Source organism: Entelurus aequoreus, linkage group LG23 (genome assembly GCF_033978785.1).
Source record: "Entelurus aequoreus isolate RoL-2023_Sb linkage group LG23, RoL_Eaeq_v1.1, whole genome shotgun sequence".
Taxonomy (NCBI): domain Eukaryota; kingdom Metazoa; phylum Chordata; class Actinopteri; order Syngnathiformes; family Syngnathidae; genus Entelurus; species Entelurus aequoreus.
This window is the reverse complement of record NC_084753.1, coordinates 40,705,829-40,727,494: the sequence shown is the minus strand read 5'-3', so window position 1 is coordinate 40,727,494 and position 21,666 is coordinate 40,705,829. Positions and strand designations below refer to the sequence as shown.

Below are 21,666 nucleotides of genomic sequence, written 5' to 3'. Positions count from 1 at the left end.
AAAAAAATAAAAATAAATAAAAACGATACCGATAATAAAAAAACCGATACCGATAATAACAGAAAGAAACAACCCTTTTGTGTGAATGAGTGTAAATGGGGGAGGGAGGTTTTTTGGGTTGGTGCACTAATTGTAAGTGTATCTTGTGTTTTTTATGTTGATTTAATAAAAAAAAAACAAAAAAACAAAAAAAAAAACAAAAAAAAACGATACCGATAATAACAGAAAGAAACAACCCTTTGTGTGAATGAGTGTAAATGGGGGAGGGAGGTTTTTTGGGTTGGTGCACTAATTGTAAGTGTATCTTGTGTTTTTTATGTGGATTTAATTAAAAAACAAAAACAAAACAAAAAACGATACCGATAATAAAAAAAACGATACCGATAATAACAGAAAGAAACAACCCTTTTGTGTGAATGAGTGTAAATGGGGGAGGGAGGTTTTTTGGGTTGGTGCACTAATTGTAAGTGTATCTTGTGTTTTTTATGTGGATTTAATAAAAATAAAAAATAAAAAATAAAAAAAATAAAAACCAACGATACCGATAATAAAAAAAACGATACCGATAATAACAGAAAGAAACAACCCTTTTGTGTGAATGAGTGTAAATGGGGGAGGGAGTTTTTTTGGGTTGGTGCACTAATTGTAAGTGTATCTTGTGTTTTTTATGTTGATTTAATTAAAAAAAAAACTAAAAAAACAAGACAAAAAAAACAAAACGATACCGATAATAAAAAAAACCGATACCGATAATAACAGAAAGAAACAACCCTTTTGTGTGAATGAGTGTAAATGGGGGAGGGAGGTTTTTTGGGTTGGTGCACTAATTGTAAGTGTATCTTGTGTTTTTTATGTTGATTTAATAAAAAAATAAAAAAATAAAAAAATAAAAAAATAAAAATAAATAAAAACGATACCGATAATAAAAAAACCGATACCGATAATAACAGAAAGAAACAACCCTTTTGTGTGAATGAGTGTAAATGGGGGAGGGAGGTTTTTTGGGTTGGTGCACTAATTGTAAGTGTATCTTGTGTTTTTTATGTGGATTTAATTAAAAAACAAAAACAAAACAAAAAACGATACCGATAATAAAAAAAACGATACCGATAATAACAGAAAGAAACAACCCTTTTGTGTGAATGAGTGTAAATGGGGGAGGGAGGTTTTTTGGGTTGGTGCACTAATTGTAAGTGTATCTTGTGTTTTTTATGTTGATTTAATAAAAAAATAAAAAAATAAAAAAATAAAAAAATAAAAATAAATAAAAACGATACCGATAATAAAAAAACCGATACCGATAATAACAGAAAGAAACAACCCTTTTGTGTGAATGAGTGTAAATGGGGGAGGGAGGTTTTTTGGGTTGGTGCACTAATTGTAAGTGTATCTTGTGTTTTTTATGTTGATTTAATAAAAAAAAAACAAAAAAACAAAAACAAAAACAAAAAAAAACGATACCGATAATAACAGAAAGAAACAACCCTTTGTGTGAATGAGTGTAAATGGGGGAGGGAGGTTTTTTGGGTTGGTGCACTAATTGTAAGTGTATCTTGTGTTTTTTATGTGGATTTAATTAAAAAACAAAAACAAAACAAAAAACGATACCGATAATAAAAAAAACGATACCGATAATAACAGAAAGAAACAACCCTTTTGTGTGAATGAGTGTAAATGGGGGAGGGAGGTTTTTTGGGTTGGTGCACTAATTGTAAGTGTATCTTGTGTTTTTTATGTGGATTTAATAAAAATAAAAAATAAAAAATAAAAAAAATAAAAACCAACGATACCGATAATAAAAAAAACGATACCGATAATAACAGAAAGAAACAACCCTTTTGTGTGAATGAGTGTAAATGGGGGAGGGAGGTTTTTTGGGTTGGTGCACTAATTGTAAGTGTATATTGTGTTTTTTATGTGGATTTAATTTAAAAAAAAAACAAACAAACAAACAAAAAAAAAAAAAACGATACCGATAATAAAAAAAACGATACCGATAATAACAGAAAGAAACAACCCTTTTGTGTGAATGAGTGTAAATGGGGGAGGGAGGTTTTTTGGGTTGGTGCACTAATTGTAAGTGTATCTTGTGTTTTTTATGTGGATTTAATAAAAAAAACAAAAAAAACAAAAATAACGATACCGATAATAAAAAAACCGATACCGATAATAACCGAAAGAAACAACCCTTTTGTGTGAATGAGTGTAAGTGGGGGAGGGAGGTTTTTTGGGTTGGTGCACTAATTGTAAGTGTATCTTGTGTTTTTTATGTGGATTTAATTAAAAAAAATTTAAAAAACGATACCGATAATAAAAAAAACGATACCGATAATAACAGACAGACACAACCCTTTTGTGTGAATGAGTGTAAATGGGGGAGGGAGGTTTTTTGGGTTGGTGCACTAATTGTAAGTGTATCTTGTGTTTATGTGGATTTAATTAAAAAAAATAAAAATAAAAAAAACAAACAAAAAAAACCTGATACCGATAATAAAAAAAACGATACAGACAATGTCTCCCGGCTGGCCTGGGAACGCCTCGGGATCACCCCGGGAGGAGCTGGACGAAGTGGCTGGGGAGAGGGAAGTCTGGGCTTCCCTGCTTAAGCTGCTGCCCCCGCGACCCGACCTCGGATAAGCGGAAGAAGATGGATGGATGGATGGATACCGATCATTTCCGATATTACATTTTAACGCATATATCGGCCGATATTATCGGACATCTCTAATAATATGTTACGTATTTATGCCTCATATAACGTACACTTATTCAGCCTGTTGTTCACTATTCTCGATTTATTTTAAATTGCCTTTCAAATTTCCACAAAAAAATGCGACTTATACATGTTTTTTTCCTTCATTATGCATTTTCGGCCGGTGCGACTTATACTCCGGAGCGACTTATACTCCAAAAAAACACGGTACACTTTTTTTTTCTCTAAATTTGGCCCCCGCGTGAAAATAATTGCCCCGGCCTGGTGTACAGGAATAAGAATGGAAATGTATCTTTTCCATTTGTGTTGATCTGACGTCACCCTCGCCTGCGAGGCCTTTTCCTTCGAAACGACTAAACAAACATTTCCTTTTTCTCGGGCCGGCGGCTGCTCGTTATCGTGGCTTTTTCAGGCGCACGTCGCCAGGACAGCTTTTAAAGATCCACGGTGTTTTCTTCCAGACAAAAACAGACCCCCGCCGCTATTTTTATGTACACAGCTGGCACTGGCTACTTCCCGGAGACGAGCCGCCCGCGCTACTTTTAGATCAGGCTGCAATGCAGATGGCCACGACTTTGGAAATAAAGCAGGCTATAAGTCGGCTTTGAAATCCTACCGAAGCGCATCTCAAACACAAACACCTGGAAGGACAAAAACTGCTGTTCCCCAACCGTTCAAATCACATTCGTTGATGTATCTGGTCAATATACGAGAGAAAGTAAAGTTGGAGCTACCTAACCTGACCTCCTAGCTGAACTTTTCCCCCACAGAGGCCCAATCAAATATTAACACTGAGTTAGTCATCTTATCACTAATCATATTCAATAATTATACACAATTATACTTACAGTTTGACAGGATAAACATTGTCAAAAGATATGAAAGCATGTGTTCATCACAAATATTATGATCAAGGCTTAGGTCAGGCTGATTGCAAAAATAAATACTAATTCAATATGTTGCAAAAAAAGGAACAACTAGATGAGGCAATTCCTGAATGCTCCAATGCTGAAGTTGAAATGAAATCCTGGAAAACATTTTTTTTTTAGAATTGTTGAAGTAGAGCACACAATTCCCGAACAGGCTGAAATATTTTGAAGTTGGAACGGTTTGAATCGGATGAAAAATGTGGCCGTTGTGGAACTTTGAAGAATGTCCCATTGATTTTCAATGGGAATTTCCCCCAAAATTGGGAATTTCGGAATATTTTTTGAAAAATGGTAAACAACACGAATGGTCTGAATGAGTTGAAACGGTTGGTGTTGGAATTTTTCAAATCGGTCGGTCGAGAAATGTTGAAGTGGTTGTCAGGTTCAAAGACTGATGACATCTATTAAACAAGACAAGAAGCAAGGAATTAAACAGAGACAGAATTCAATTTGGCTCAATTGAGGAGAAACGTCTGGACTGTACAATAGAATAGAATAGAATAGAATAGAATAGAATAGAATATATCTTTATTGTCATTGTACATTGTACAACGAAATTGTAAGCAAAACTAATTTAGTGCAAATTCATAACACATAAAACCATAAGAACATAGATAAGTAGATAAAAATACATAAAAATAGCAAGCAAACAGTCCCACCACGCTCTGACGAAAGATTGTACGCCTCCTCTTTTATTTGGACTTTCCCTGATTGTTTCTAAAGGAAGGGGGTCGTAAACAGCCGCTGCTTTTGGTCACAAAAAAGTTCAAAGAAAAGCTGCCTGGAGGGGAGTCAGGTCCTGCTTCCTCTCCGCTTTGTAGATCTCAGGTCAAGATCAAATCTTCCTGTGGATTACAATACATCAAAGAAGCCGACACCTTCATGTCGCTTCCCATCCTACACAGTGGAGTTTTACAAGCCTTTTGCTTGGTAGGATCAAAGACAGCTTTTGTCCTTTTGTCCTGGCAACACAAAGTTTTGTGATAATTTAGATACAATTATTCTGACAGTAGTAACGTGTTGAATTGAAAAATGGTATTATGGAATTCCTGGAATTTCGGGAAAACCGGGAATTCAAAAAACAACTTCGTTTTTTGTCCTGATTAAGAGGAATGTTTTGACGGTGGAACGGTTGAAATCCGTGGAAAAATGTGGAAGGAGTAGTCGACAGAAGAAAAGGGCGGAAATAGAGCTTTGGAAAAGCAGGAATTCTGGAAAATTCTGGAATTTTTTTGGAACTTGGAAAAACGATAGTTTGAATTTTCAGAATGTTGGAATGTGTTGAAGGTGGGATGGTTTGAATCGGTTGAAAAATGTGGAAATGGTGCAAGTTTGGAAAAATGGCCAATTCATTTTGAATGGGAAAAATGTCCCGGATAACCTGGAATTCTGGGAATTCTTGGAATTTGTCAAGGGAAATTCCACAATTCCCGAATAGGCTGAACAGTTTGAAGTTGGAACGCTTTGAATCAGATAAAAAATTTGGAAGTTGTGGAACTTTGAAGAATGTCCCATTGATTTTAATGGGAATTTCCCCCCAAAATTAGGAATTTCGGGAAAAGCGGGAATATTTTTAAAAATGGTAAACAACACGAATGGTCTGAATGAGTTGAAATGGTTGGTGTTGGAATTTTTCAAATCGGTCGGTCGAGAAATGTTGAAGTAGTTGTCAGGTTCAAAGACTGATGACATCTATTAAACAAGACAAGAAGCAAGGAATTAAACAGAGACAGAATTCAATTTGGCTCAATTGAGGAGAAACGTCTGGACTGTACAATAGAATAGAATAGAATAGAATAGAATATATCTTTATTGTCATTGTACATTGTACAACGAAATTGTAAGCAAAACTAATTTAGTGCAAATTCATAACACATAAAACCATAAGAACATAGATAAGTAGATAAAAATACATAAAATACATAAAAATAGCAAGCAAACAGTCCCACACGCTCTGACGAAAGATTGTACGCCTCCTCTTTTATTTGACTTTCCCTGATTGTTTCTAAAGGAAGGGGGTCGTAAACAGCCGCTGCTTTGGTCACAAAAAAGTTCAAAGAAAAGCTGCCTGGAGGGGAGTCAGGTCCTGCTTCCTCTCCGCTTTGTAGATCTCAGGTCAAGATCAAATCTTCCTGTGGATTACAATACATCAAAGAAACTGACACCTTCATGTCGCTTCCCATCCTACACAGTGGAGTTTTACAAGCCTTTTGCTTGGTAGGATCAAAGACAGCTTTTGTCCTTTTGTCCTGGCAACACAAAGTTTTGTGATAATTTAGATACAATTATTCTGACAGTAGTAACGTGTTGAATTGAAAAATGGTATTATGGAATTCCTGGAATTTCGGGGAAAACGGGAATTCAAAAAACAACTTTGTTTTTTGTCCTGATTAAGAGGAATGTTTTGACGGTGGAACGGTTGAAATCCGTGGAAAAATGTGGAAGGAGTAGTCGACAGAAGAAAAGGGCGGAAATAGAGCTTTGGAAAAGCAGGAATTCTGGAAAATTCTGGAATTTCTTTTGAACTTGGAAAAACGATAGTTTGAATTTCCAGAATGTTGGAATGTGTTGAAGGTGGAATGGTTTGAATCGGTTGAAAAATGTGGAAATGGTGCAAGTTTGGGAAAATGGCCAATTCATTTTGAATGGGAAAAATGTCCCGGATAACCTGGAATTCTGGGAATTCTTGGAATTTGTCAAGGGAAATTCACAATTCCCGAATAGGCTGAACAGTTTGAAGTTGGAACGCTTTGAATCAGATAAAAAATTTGGAAGTTGTGGAACTTTGAAGAATGTCCCATTGATTTTAATGGGAATTTCCCCCCAAAATTAGGAATTTCGGGAAAAGCGGGAACATTTTTAAAAATGGTAAACTCCACGAATGGTCTGAATGAGTTGAAACGGTTGGTGTTGGAATTTTTCAAATCGGTCGGTCGAGAAATGTTGAAGTAGTTGTCAGGTTCAAAGACTGATGACATCTATTAAACAATACAAGAAGCAAGGAATTAAACAGCGACATAATTCAATTTGGCTCAATTGAGGAGAAACGTCCGCACTGTACTCTTTGTACCGTCCCACCACGCTCTGACGAAAGATTGTACGCCTCCTCTTTTATTTGTGACTTTCCCTGATTGTTTCTAAAGGAAGGGGGTCGTAAACAGCCCGCTGCTTTTGGTCACAAAAAAGTTCAAAGAAAAGGTGCCTGGGGGGGGTCAGGTCCTGCTTCCTCTCCGCTTGTAGATCTCAGGTCAAGATCAAATCTTCCTGTGGATTACAATACATCAAAGAAGCCGACACCTTCATGTCGCTTCCCATCCTACACAGTGGAGTTTTACAAGCCTTTTTTGCTTGGTAGGATCAAAGACAGCTTTTGTCCTTTTGTCCTGGCAACACAAAGTTTTGTGATAATTTAGATACAATTATTCTGACAGTAGTAACGTGTTGAATTGAAAAATGGTATTATGGAATTCCTGGAATCCTGGGAAATCTGGGAATTCTTGGAATTTGTCAAGGGAAAGCCCGCGATTCCCGAATAAGCTGAACAGTTTGAAGTTGGAACGCTTTGAAACGGGTGAAAAATGTGGAAGGTAGAGCACGCCACAATCTGGAGAATAATAATAATAATAATAATAATAATAATAATAATAAGTTTAAATAGATTAATTTTGGTGTAGAAAACTATATTTGTGAATGTTTTGGAGCATTCACACCATAAATGTACACACTAAAAAATGCTGGGTTGTTTTCATAACCCAATTTATGAGTTGCTAGTGTTGGGTTGAATTTTGGAGTTGTTTTTATGAAGAGCAATCCATTTTTGGGGGTTATAAGAGAATTATTGTAACTCAATTTCTGGGTTATCAAAATTATGAACCATTTTTGGGTTGTTTTTTAAATGAAAAAGTTACTCTTTTCTCGAAGGGAATTTTATTATGGATTAATCCCATGAACATTATTTACATAGCATAACTCAACGTTTGGGTTAAATAATTCTACCCAATAGATTGGTTGGCGAATAATCCAACATTAATTGATCATAACTCAACTTTTGGGTTAAATAATTCAACGCAAAAGTTGGGTTGAAAAAATTCACCCAAAATGTTGGGTTAAAATAACTCAAATAAGGAGTTTGTCTTTTTCGGAATCAGCAGTTGGGTTAAAATTGGGTTATTTTTCAACCCAACATTTTTTTAGTGTGTGCATGCAGTTACGCGGTGCTAAAATAAATAATTATTTTATTTAAATTAAATTACATTATTTATTTATTTAATTTAATTTAATTTAATTGTATTTTATTTTATGTTATTTAAATTAAAAATTAAATTTATTTATTTAAGTTAAGTTAAATTGCGTTAAATTAAGTTAAATTGAATCAAATTTAAATTACATTAAAGTAAATTAAATAATTAAATGTATTTATTTCATTTAAATTAAATTAATTTATTTCGTTTCGTTTCGTTTTGTTTTATTTTATTTTATTTTATTTAAATTACATTATTCATTTATTTAATTTAATTTAATTTAATTTGTATTTTATGTTATTTAAATTAAAAATTTAATTTTTTAGTGTGTGCATGCAGTTCCGCGGTGCTAAAATAAATAATTTATAACTAAATAATAAGAAATAAAAATGACACGGTACTTTAAAGTATCTCCACATATATTGTCCGATAGTCGAGGTACAATAAAAATGCTTCCTGAAATATGTAATACTGTATACATGATTTGTGAAAGTATAAACCAAATAGGTAAGAACAATATTGAAGGCAACGATAACTTTGTATTGATAAGCTTTTTATTAAGTGAGAGGCTGATCAGAAACAAAGATTTGCTCATAAGAAAAATAAAACATAATTGGTTTTCTTGGATTAAACAGCTGCTCCAGACTACATAAAGACATTGCGTGAAAATATCATTATGCGACAACGACCCTTTTATTTTATTTTATTTTATTTAAATTAAAGTATTAATTTCATTTTATCTTATTTTATTTAAATTAATTTACATTATTTATTTATTTAATTTATTTAATTTAATTGTATTGTATTTTATTTTATTTTATGTTATTTAAATTAAAAATTAAATTTATTTATTTAAGTTAAGTTAAATTACGTTAAATTAAGTTAAGTTAAATTACGTTAAATTAAATCAAATTTAAATTAGATTAAAGTAAATTAAATAATTAAATGTATTTATTTCATTTAAATTAAATTAATTTATTTAATTTAATTTAATTTAATTTTTTTTGTTTTGTTTTGTTTTGTTTTGTTTTATTTTATTTTATTTTATTTTATTTTATTTTATTTCATTTAAATTAAAGTATTAATTTTATTTTATCTTATTTTATTTAAAATACATTATTCATTTATTTAATTTAATTTAATTTAATTTAAATTGTATTTTATGTTATTTAAATTAAAAATTAAATTTTTTAGTGTGTGCATGCAGTTACGCGGTGCTAAAATAAATAATTTATAACTAAATAATAAGAAATAAAAATGACACGGTACTTTAAAGTATCTCCAGCGAGAGGCTGATTTGCTCATAAGAAAAATAAAATAGAATTAGTTTTCTTGAATTAAACAGCTGCTCCAGACTACATAAAGACATTGCGTGAAAATATCATTATGCGACAAAGACCCTTTTATTTTATTTTATTTTATTTTATTTAAATTAAAGTATTAATTTTATTTTATCTTATTTTATTTAAATTAAATTACATTATTTATTTATTTAATTTAATTTAATTGTATTTTATTTTATTTTATGTTATTTAAATTAAAAATTAAATGTATTTATTTAAGTTAAGTTAAATTACGTTAAATTAAGTTAAATTAAATCAAATTTAAATTATATTAAAGTAAATTAAATAATTAAATGTATTTATTTCATTTAAATTAAATTAATTTAGAATTGATTTTATTTTATTTTATTTTATTTTATTTTGTTTTGTTTTGTTTTATTTTATTTTATTTCATTTAAATTAAAGTATTAATTTTATTTGATCTTATTTTATTTTATTTTATTTAAATTACATTATTCATTTATTTAATTTAATTTAATTTAAATTGTATTTTATGTTATTTAAATTAAAAATTTAATTTTTTAGTGTGTGCATGCAGTTAGGCGGTGCTAAAATAAATAATTTATAACTAAATAATAAGAAATAAAAATGACACGGTACTTTAAAGTATCTCCACATATATTGTTCGATAATCGAGGTACAATAAAAATGCTTCCTGAAATATGTAATACTGTATACATGATCTGTGAAAGTATAAACCAAATAGGTAAGAACAATATTGAAGGCAACGATAACTTTGTATTGATAAGCTTTTTATTAGGCTGATCAGAAACAAAGATTTGCTCATAAGAAAAATAAAATAGAATTAGTTTTCTTGGATTAAACAGCTGCTCCAGACTACATAAAGACATTGCGTGAAAATATCATTATGCGACAACGACCCTTTTATTTTATTTTATTTAAATTAAAGTATTAATTTTATTTTTTCTTATTTTATTTAAATTAAATTACATTATTTATTTATTTAATTTAATTGTATTTTATTTTATTTTATTTTATGTTATTTAAATTAAAAATTAAATGTATTTATTTAAGTTAAGTTAAATTACGTTAAATTAAGTTAAATTAAATCAAATTTAAATTAGATTAAAGTAAATTAAATAATTAAATGTATTTATTTTAATTTAAATTAAATTAATTTAGAATTGATTTTATTTTATTTTATTTTATTTTATTTTATTTTATTTTATTTTGTTTTGTTTTATTTTATTTTATTTTATTTCATTTAAATTAAAGTATTAATTTTATTTTATCTTATTTTATTTTATTTTATTTAAATTACATTATTCATTTATTTAATTTAATTTAATTTAATTTAAATTGTATTTTATGTTATTTAAATTAAAAATTAAATTTTTTAGTGTGTGCATGCAGTTACGCGGTGCTAAAATAAATAATTTATAACTAAATAATAAGAAATAAAAATGACACAATACTTTAAAGTATCTCCACATATATTGTCCGATAGTCGAGGTACAATAAAAATGCTTCCTGAAATATGTAATAGTGTATACATAATCTGTGAAAGTATAAACCAAATAGGTAAGAACAATATTGAAGGCAACGATAACTTTGTATTGATAAGCTTTTTATTAAGTGAGAGGCTGATCAGAAACAAAGATTTGCTCATAAGAAAAATAAAATATAATTAGTTTTCTTGAATTAAACAGCTGCTCCAGACTACATAAAGACATTGCGTGAAAATATCATTATGCGACAACGACCCTTTTATTTTATTTTATTTTATTTAAATTAAAGTATTAATTTCATTTTATCTTATTTTATTTAAATTAAATTACATTATTTATTTATTTAATTTAATTTAATTGTATTTTATTTTATGTTATTTAAATTAAAAATTAAATGTATTTATTTAAGTTAAGTTAAATTATGTTAAATTAAGTTAAGTTAAATTACGTTAAATTAAATCAAATTTAAATTAGATAAATAATTAAATGTATTTATTTCATTTAAATTAAATTAATTTATTTAATTGTATTTAATTTAATTTAATTTTATTTTATTTTATTTTGTTTTATTTTATTTTATTTTATTTTATTTCATTTAAATTAAAGTATTAATTTTATTTTATCTTATTTTATTTAAATTACATTATTCATTTATTTAATTTAATTTAATTTAATTTAATGTAATTTAAATTGTATTTTATGTTACTTAAATTAAAAATTTAATTTTTTAGTGTGTGCATGCAGTTACGCGGTGCTAAAATAAATAATTTATAACTAAATAATAAGAAATAAAAATGACACGGTACTTTAAAGTATCTCCACATATATTGTTCGATAGTCAAGGTACAATAAAAATGCTTCCTGAAATATGTAATACTGTATACATGATCTGTGAAAGTATAAACCAAATAGGTAAGAACAATATTGAAGGCAACGATAACTTTGTATTGATAAGCTTTTTATTAAGTGAGAGGCTGATCAGAAACAAAGATTTGCTCATAAGAAAAATAAAATATAATTAGTTTTCTTGGATTAAACAGCTGCTCCAGACTACATAAAGACAATATCATTTGTACAGTACATTGTTAGTTTGAAAAGAGTGAAGACATTTGAGTGCTTATAAGTGGATCTCACCAAGGCCCTCCCCCTCATGAGGTATTCGTATTGTGACGCCTGGCCGCCTCCTTCCTACAAGGCCTCGAACTCGTCGATCCTCTGCTTGGTGTTACCCTGGCGGATCTGGCGCAGGGTCTTGTACTTGTCGCGGCCGACTCGCACGTTGTCGGCGTGCTGCAGGTCGTTCTGTGTCTTCTTGCTCTGGTCCCGGGACTCTTCCAGCTCTGAGCTCAAGGCCTGGAGGGGCAGAGGAGAACAGGCGGTTGGCCATTTTTGGCTATTACAGTAAGAGCGAGCCCCGCGACATATACTGTAGGTGATGATCAATTGAGAAGACATTTTTCCTGCGCCATAAGATGTGGGTGTGGTATGGCGCCAAACATTGCTCCGATGAGTCGCCACGAAACCGTAATAACTCGGCTCCACAAATTCTTGATCTTATTTGGTAGAAATGATGATGATGACACCCTGAAGTGCCCGATGGGTCAATTCAGTACATGTTCCTACTTACTCATAGTGGGCGGAGCCTAGCGGCAAAAACTGCCCCACGCCATCACCAATCTAACTGTCATTTCTGCACTTTAGGTGATCAGAGATACTAAACTGATGGGTGATGATTAATTGCAAAAAATGGTTTGTAAATGACAGGATGTGGGCGTGGCATGGCGCCAAACTTTGATCTGATGGTTTCGCCACAAAACACAAGTTCAGATCTTGATTTTAATTGCTAAAAATGATGACGGCAATCTGAAGTGGTTTTGTTTTTATTGTATTTTATTTTATTTTATTTTATTTTATTTTATTTTATTTTATTTAAATGAATGTATTTATTTTATTTTATTTTATTGTATTTAAATTAAATTAAATTACGTAATTAATTATATTTTATTTTATTTCATTAAATTGTATTTCATTTTATTTTAATTAAATTAATTTATTCATTCAATTGCATTTTATGTTATTTTATTTTATTTTAATTAAATTCATGTTTTTATTTTATTTTATTTTATTTAAATAAAATTAAATAAAATAAAATTAAATAAAATTAAATTAAATTTGATTTAATGTAATTTTAATTAAATTAAATTAATTGTATTTTATTTTATTTAAACTAATAGTATTTAATTGTATATCATTTTATTTAAATTAAACTAAATTAAGTAAAATTAATAATTTAATTTAGTTTAATTTTAATTTTAATCTAATTTAATTTAATTTAATTTAATTTATTTTAATTTAATGTAATTAATTTAATTCAATTTAATTGTATTTTATTTAAATTAGTTGTATTTAATTTAATTTTATTTAATTTTATTTTATTTAAATTAAATTAAATTCATAATTTAATTTAATTTAATTTAATTGTATTTATTTTATTTTATTTAAATTAATTCAATTAAATTCAATTCAATTTAATTTATTTTTTAATTTATTTTAATTTTTTAATTTATTTTATTTTATTTTATTTTATTTAAATTAATGTATTAATTTTATTTTATTTTATTTCATTTCATTTCATTTTATTTATTTATTTTATTTTTAATTTAAAAAAAAAAAATTTAATTTAAATTTAATTTAATTATTTTATTTTATTTTATTTTATTTTATTTTTAGTCCCCATAATTTGCAGGTGCGTCAGGTATGGCGAAACATGTAACACGACTCGCGTCAACCCTGCGGTGCAACGGGGGCCAGGGCCCGTTCAACGCTGCACACAGCTTTAATAGTCCATTTGGTGCAGTGACCCTGCAGAAAAAAAATTATTGCCCAATAATTATTTCCTTTGTCCCCATAAATTAAGAACATAAATAATCTGTTCCAGGGTAAAACTGTGGCCACCATAAAACCTTTACAGTCAAGTTATTCTGAGCTGTTTTAAAAATAAATGAACCACTGTTAGTACACTCAAAGTTCGATACCATCCGGTCTTTTGGGTCCAGAAAATACAGATCGTAAATTGGGGGTCCACAGACCTGACTGAAGGGAACTTGGAGGGTAAACTCACCCTGAGTTTGGCCTGCAGGCGCTCGTTCTTCTCGGCCTCGGTGAGCCTCTCCTCCTCCTGGCGGTGGTCGTGGATGCCCTGCGTGTGGAGCTCGGCGCTGTAGGTGCTGTTCTCCTCGCTGTGCTCGTGGTCGCTTTCGCTGTCCGAGGAGGAGGAGGAGGAGGAAGCCGGCGGGGCGGCGGCGGCGGGGCTGGAGCTGGTCATCACGTTGCGCAGCTCCTCCTGCGTCTTCATCAGGTTCTCCTCCACCTCTTTAGCCTTGACGTGCCACGTGTCCGCCTCCTCCTCTTTCACCCGCTTGGCCTCCTCCAGCAGCAAGATCTTGGCGCTGTACTCGGCCAGCTCCGTAGCCTAATATTTCCAGGGCAAGGTCACAAGATGTCACCGTCTTCTTTGGAAAAACACAAGGTCAGGCACAGCGGCGACTCACCAGCTGCTCCTGGCTTTTCATCTGGTCCTCGGCCTGCCTGGCCAGCTCCTCCTTGGCGATGATGGCCTCCATCCTCTCCGTCTCCAGCCGGGCTGCCTCCTGCTCCACCTTCCTCCGCTCCTCCTCCAACCTCACAGCCCTGTCCAGCTGCTCCTGGAGCTCTGCAACAAGCGCCCATGTCATCAAAGTGTGCCAAAGACACAACGTTTGGTTTGACCTTCCACAGACATCGTGGATGGCCGTTTGATGTTTGGCTTGTCCAATGGCAGAATTATGCGACAACGACCCTTTATTTTATTTTATTTTAATTAAAGTATTAATTTTATTGTATCTTATTTTATTTAAATTAAATTACATTATTTATTAATTCAATTCAATTCAATTCAATTCAATTCAATTGAATTTAATTTAATTTAATTTTATGTTATTTAAATAAAAAATTATTATTTATTATTTAAGTTAAGTTAAATTACGTTAAATTAAGTTAAATTAAATCAAATTTAAATTATATTTAATTTAATTTAATAATTAAATGTATTTATTTCATTTAAATTAAATTAAATTAATTTATTTTATTTTATTTTAATTAAAGTATTAATTTTATTTTATTTTATTTAAATTAAATTAAATTATTTATTAATTCAATTCAATTCAATTCAATTTAATTTAATTTTATGTTATTTAAATTAAAAATTAAATTAATTTATTTAAGTTAAGTTAAATTACGTTAAATTAAGTTAAATTAAATCAAATTTAAATTATATTAAATTTAATATAATAATTAAATGTAAATAATAAATAACAATGTATTTATTTCATTTGAATTAATCTATTTCATTTTATTTTATTTTATTTTATTTTATTTTGTTATATTTTATTTTATTTTTTTAATTTTATTTCATTTAAATTAAAGTATTAATTTTATTTTATCTTATTTTATTTAAATTACATTATTCATTTATTTAATTTAATTTAATTTAATTTAAATTGTATTTTATGTTATTTAAATTAAAAATGTAATTAATTTATTTAAGTTAAGTTAAATTATGTTAAATTAAGTTAAATTAAATCAAATTTAAATAAAATAAAATAAAATAATTAAATGCATTTATTTCATTTAAATTAAATTAAATTGATTTATTTCATTGCATTTTATTTCATTTCCTTTAATTTAATTTAATTTAATTTAATTTAATTTAATTTAATTTAATTTTATTTTATTTAAATTAAGTGTGTGTGTGTGTGTGTGTAAAAATATGAAGGGCTCCCCCTTAATGTTGTAAATACAAATCTTTATATATCTAGAAAGGGTGGTCCTAAAGAGGTAGGCATTTTTCAGAGGTCTCAAGAAGGTAAGAAATACAAGAATGTGTGTGTGTGTGTGTTAAACCAAGCATGAATCCAAACAGAACCCGTTCAGAAGAAAGCAGAGTTGAATTCCCGTCCCCTCCAGGACTCTCTCACCCCTCTCGGCCCTCTTGGTGGTCTCCTCGTACTGGTGGAGCTTCATCATCAGGTCCTGCTTCTCCCGCTCCATCTGCTCCTTCTCCTTCTCAATGGCCTCCCTCCTCTTCTTCTCGCCCTCCAGCTGGTCCCTAAGAGCGCGGCACACGTTAGGCCATGTCGGCACAAGTCCACGGAGAGACTTTTCCCTTGCCTCTCCATCTTCTTCTGCAGCCTCTCCTCCTTGGCCTGAGCCTTCATCTGCTGCACCTCGATGGTGTCGGTCTTGCGGCGCCGCATGTACAGCTCGTGGTTGCCCATGCACAGCTGCAGGATGCGCTTGTTGATGCGCAGGCGCGGCGCGTAGAAGATGAAGTCCTGGCAGGCGGATAAGAGTCGGCTTTAGAGAGAAAAACTCAATAAAATGCTTTGCGGCAAATAAACCGCTTTTTTTTAGTATCTTTAAGAAACATGGAGGACAAGGCGAAAACATGCTACACGCCGAGAGCAAGCCAGGAGTCGACACGCTCATAGCTAAGCTAACCGCTAAGCTAACCGCTAAGCTAACCGCTAAGCTAGTTTGAAACATCACAAAGAAATGCTGTGCTTATTGACTTTAGGAAGTCAAAAATAAATACTTTTGATGGGTAAGCTTTGCTAGCTAGCCGTGTTTTAAGTGATTAGCTCGTTAGCTGCCCAACTGCATCCAGTAGGGTTGTGCCGATCGACCTGCCCCTGACCAGTATCGGACGATTTTCGCGAAAAAGCATGCGATCGCTATAGTCTACTATATTATATGTCAGCTAATTATGTGTGTCCATACACAGTGTGGAGCCGCTCCCTTAAACTAATACTAACCACCTCCATTGCATTGTTGTTTGAATTGGGTCAGATATGTACATGCTGTGCACTCATTCTCAATAAAGTACACATCAACCTGTGTTACTCACAGTGTCCACATGATGGCGACCAATTGACACCAATCAAACTGCTATTTATTTTAGTGCCAGATATTTAAATGTAATATGAAAACACCCTGCCATCCACTATACAATGATTGTCAAATCTTTGGTCACTAATACACCCCCATACCATCACACACTAATACACCCCCATACCATCACACACTAATACAACCCCATACCATCACACACTAATACACCCCCATACCATCACACACTAATACAACCCCATACCACCACACACTAATACACCCCCATACCATCACACACTAATACACCCCCATACCATCACACACTAATACACCCCCATACCATCACACACTAATACACCCCCATACCATCACACTAATACACCCCCACACCATCACACACTAATACACCCCCACACCATCACACACTAATACAACCCCATACCACCACACACTAATACACCCCCATACCATCACACACTAATACACCCCCATACCATCACACACTAATACACCCCCATACCATCACACTAATACACCCCCACACCATCACACACTAATACACCCCCATACCATCACACACTAATACACCCCCACACCATCACACACTAATACAACCCCATACCATCACACACTAATACACCCCCATACCATCACACACTAATACACCCCCCTACCATCACACACTAATACACCCCCATACCATCACACACTAATACACCCCCATACCATCACACACTAATACAACCCCATACCACCACACACTAATACACCCCCATACCATCACACACTAATACACCCCCATACCATCACACACTAATACACCCCCATACCATCACACACTAATACACCCCCATACCATCACACTAATACACCCCCACACCATCACACACTAATACACCCCCACACCATCACACACTAATACACCCCCATACCATCACACACTAATACACCCCCACACCATCACACACTAATACAACCCCATACCATCACACACTAATACACCCCCATACCATCACACACTAATACACCCCCCTACCATCACACACTAATACACCCCCATACCATCACACACTAATACACCCCCATACCATCACACACTAATACAACCCCATACCATCACACACTAATACAACCCCCTACCATCACACACTAATACACCCCATACCATCACACACTAATACACCCCCATACCATCACACACTAATACACCCCCCTACCATCACACACTAATACACCCCCATACCATCACACACTAATACACCCCATACCATCACACACTAATACACCCCCATACCATCACACACTAATACACCCCATACCATCACACACTAATACACCCCCATACCATCACACACTAATACACCCCCATACCATCACACACTAATACACCCCCATACCATCACACACTAATACACTCCCATACCATCACACACTAATACACCCCCCTACCATCACACACTAATACAACCCCATACCATCACACACTAATACAACCCCATACCATCACACACTAATACACCCCCATACCATCACACACTAATACACCCCCATACCATCACACACTAATACACCCCCATACCATCACACACTAATACACCCCCATACCATCACACACTAATACAACCCCATACCACCACACACTAATACAACCCCATACCACCACACACTAATACACCCCCATACCATCACACACTAATACACCCCCATACCACCACACATGCTGGCTTTTACACTTTGCACCTAGAACAATCCGGATGGTTCTTCTCCTCTTTGGTCCGGAGGACACGACGTTCCCAAAAACAATTAAAATGTGGACTTGTCAGACCACAGAACATTTTTCCACTTTGCATGAGTCCATCTTAGATGAGCTCGGGCCCAGCGAAGCCTGCGGCGTTTCTGGGTGTTGTTGATAAATGGCGTTGGCTTTGCATAGTAGAGTTTTAACTTGCACTTACAGATGTAGCGACCAACTGTGGTAACTGACAGTGAGGTTTCTGAAGTGTTCCTGAGCCCATGCGGTGATATCCTTTACACACTGATGTCGCTTTCTGATGAGGGATCGAAGGCCACGGGCATTCAATGTTGGTTTTCGGCCTTGCCGCTTACGTGCAGTGATTTCTCCAGATTCTCCGAACCTTTTGATGATATTACGGAGCGTAGATGGTGAAATCCCTAAATTCCTTGCAATAGCTGCTTGAGAAATGTTGTTCTTCAACAATTTGCTCAGGTAATTTGTTGACAAAGTGGTGACCCTCACCCCTACCTTGTTGGTGAATGACTGAGCATTTCATGGAAGCTGCTTTTATACCCAATCATTTCCCGCTTTTCCCCAAATTTCCATGAAATTCCCATTGAAATCAGTGAAACATTTTTAAAAGTTCCACAACTCCCACATTTTTCACCCGATTCAAAGCGTTCCAACTTCAAACTGTTCAGCCTGTTGGGGAATTGCGGGCTTTCCATTGAAAAATCCCCAAAATTCCCAGATTTCCCAGAATTCCAGGTTTTCCGGGACATTTTTCCCATTCAAAATGAATCGGCCATTTTTCAAACTTCCACCATTTCCACATTTTTCAAACGATTCAAACCATTCCACCTTCAACATTGTCCAAGTTCCCAAAAATTCCAGGAATTCCCAGAATTCCATTTTTTTTTCAAAACCTTTTTTCACCCTTTTTTCTGGCGCCTACTCTTTCCACATTTTTCAACCCACTTCAACCGTTCCACCATCAAAACATTTCTCTTAATCAGGACAAAATTATTTTTATTTTTTTAACTGGAATAATTCCCGGTTTTCCCGAAATTCCAGGAATTCTGTAATACCATTTCTCAATAAAAAATGTTATTACCGATTTGAAAAATTCCAACAACAACAAATTCAACTCCTTCAGAACATTCACATTTTTTTTAGCGTTTTAAAAAAAATTCCCGCTTTTCCCGAAATTTCCTTTAAATTCCCATTGAAAAGAATGAGAACTTTTTCAAAGTTCCACAACTCTCACATTTTTCATCCGATTAAAACCGTTCCAACTTCAACATATTTCGCCTGTTCATGAATTGTGTGCTCTACTTCAACAATTATTTAAAAAATTCCCGGATTTCCGAGAATTCCCAGTTTTTAAGGAATTTTCCCCATTCAAAGTGAATGATCCATTTTTCCATCTTCCACATTTTTCAACCGATTCAAACCATTCCACCTTCAACATTTTCCAAGTTCCAAAAAATTCCAGGAATTCCCAGGATTCCATTTTTTTCAAAACAAAATTTCACCCTTTTTTCTGGCGCCTACTCTTTCCACATTTTCAACCCACTTCAACCGTTCCACCGTCAAAACATTCCTCTTAATCAGGACAAAAATGAATTTTTTTTTTAACTGGAATAATTCCCGGTTTTCCCGAAATTCCAGGAATTCTGCAGCACCATTTTTCAATAAAAAATGTTACTACCGATTTGAAAAATTCCAACACCAACCATTTCAACTCATTCAGAACATTCACATTTTTTAGCATTTTGAAAAAAATTCCCGCTTTTCCCGAAATTTCCTTGAAATTTCCATTGAAAAGAATGATACATTTTTCAAAGTTCCACAACTCTCACATTTTTCATCCGATTAAAACCGTTCCAACTTCAACATATTCCGCCTGTTCATGAATTGTGTGCTCTACTTCAATTATTAAAAAAATTCCCGGATTTCTGAGAATTCCCAGTTTTTAGGGACATTTTCCCAATTCAAAATGAATGATCCATTTTTCCATCTTCCACATTTTTCAACCGATTCAAACCATTCCACCTTCAACATTTTCCAAGTTCCAAAAAATTCCAGGAATTCCCAGAATTCCATTTAAAAAAAAAAAAAATTCACCCTTTTTTCTGGTGCCTACTCTTTCCACATTTTTCAACCCACTTCAACCGTTCCACCGTCAAAACATTCCTCTTAAACAGGACAAAAATGAAGTTTTTTTTAAACTGGAATAATTCCCGGTTTTCCCGAAATTCCAGGAATTCTGTAATACCATTTCTCAATAAAAAATGTTACTACCGATTTGAAAAATTCCAACACCAACCATTTCAACTAATTCAGAACATTCACATTTTTTAGCATTTTGAAAAAAATTCCCGCTTTTCCCGAAATTTCCTTGAAATTCCCATTGAAAAAAATGGGACATTTTTCAAAGTTCCACAACTCTCACATTTTTCATCCGATTAAAACCGTTCCAACTTCAACATATTCCGCCTGTTCATGAATTGCGTGCTCTACTTCAACAATTATAAAAAAAATTCCCGGATTTCCGAGAATTCCCAGTTTTTAGGGACATTTTCCCCATTCAAAATGAATGATCCATTTTTCCATCTTCCACATTTTCAACCAATTCAAACCATTCCACCTTCAACATTTTCCAAGATCCCAAAAATTCCAGGAATTCCCAGAATTCCATTTTTTTTCAAAACCTTTTTTCACCCTTTTTTCTGGCGCCTACTCTTTCCACATTTTTCAACCCACTTCAACCATTCCACCGTCAAAACATTTCTCTTAATCAGGACAAAATTATTTTTATTTTTTTAACTGGAATAATTCCCGGTTTTCCCAAAATTCCAGGAATTCTGTAATACCATTTCGCAATAAAAAATGTTTCTACCGATTTGAAAAATTCCAACACCAACCATTTCAACTCATTCAGAACATTCACATTATTTTTAGCCTTTTTTTAAAAATTCCCGCTTTTCCCGAAATTTCCTTGAAATTCCCATTGAAAAGAATGGGACATTTTTCAAAGTTCCTCAACTCCCACATTTTTCATCCGATTAAAACCGTTCCAACTTCAACATATTCCGCCTGTTCATGAATTGTGTGCTCTACTTCAACAATTATAAAAAAAATTCCCGGATTTTCGAGAATTCCCAGTTTTTAGGGGCATTTTCCCCATTCAAAATGAATGATCCATTTTTCCATCTTCCACATTTTTCAACCGATTCAAACCATTCCACCTTCAACATTTTCCAAGTTCCAAAAAATTCCAGGAATTCCCAGAATTTCATTTTTTC

General features: G+C 32.8%; 1 protein-coding gene across 4 annotated transcripts in view; it reads right to left on the bottom strand.

Annotated features, from left to right (window-relative positions):
• Positions 1 to 11,643: 11,643 nt before the first annotated feature.
• The window catches only part of LOC133641010 (ezrin-like), a 46,319-nt gene continuing 36,296 nt past the window's right edge, over positions 11,644 to 21,666 (bottom strand). For all 4 annotated transcript variants that reach the window (XM_062034790.1, XM_062034791.1, XM_062034793.1 and 1 more), the window contains 5 exons: positions 15,904 to 16,067; positions 15,711 to 15,841; positions 14,247 to 14,407; positions 13,817 to 14,167; positions 11,644 to 12,048 (listed from right to left, as the gene is read on the bottom strand). In XM_062034790.1, the coding sequence (XP_061890774.1) occupies positions 11,884 to 12,048; positions 13,817 to 14,167; positions 14,247 to 14,407; positions 15,711 to 15,841; positions 15,904 to 16,067 (972 nt within the window). In that variant the 3' untranslated portion in view covers positions 11,644 to 11,883. The remainder of the gene's footprint in view (positions 12,049 to 13,816; positions 14,168 to 14,246; positions 14,408 to 15,710; positions 15,842 to 15,903; positions 16,068 to 21,666) is intronic.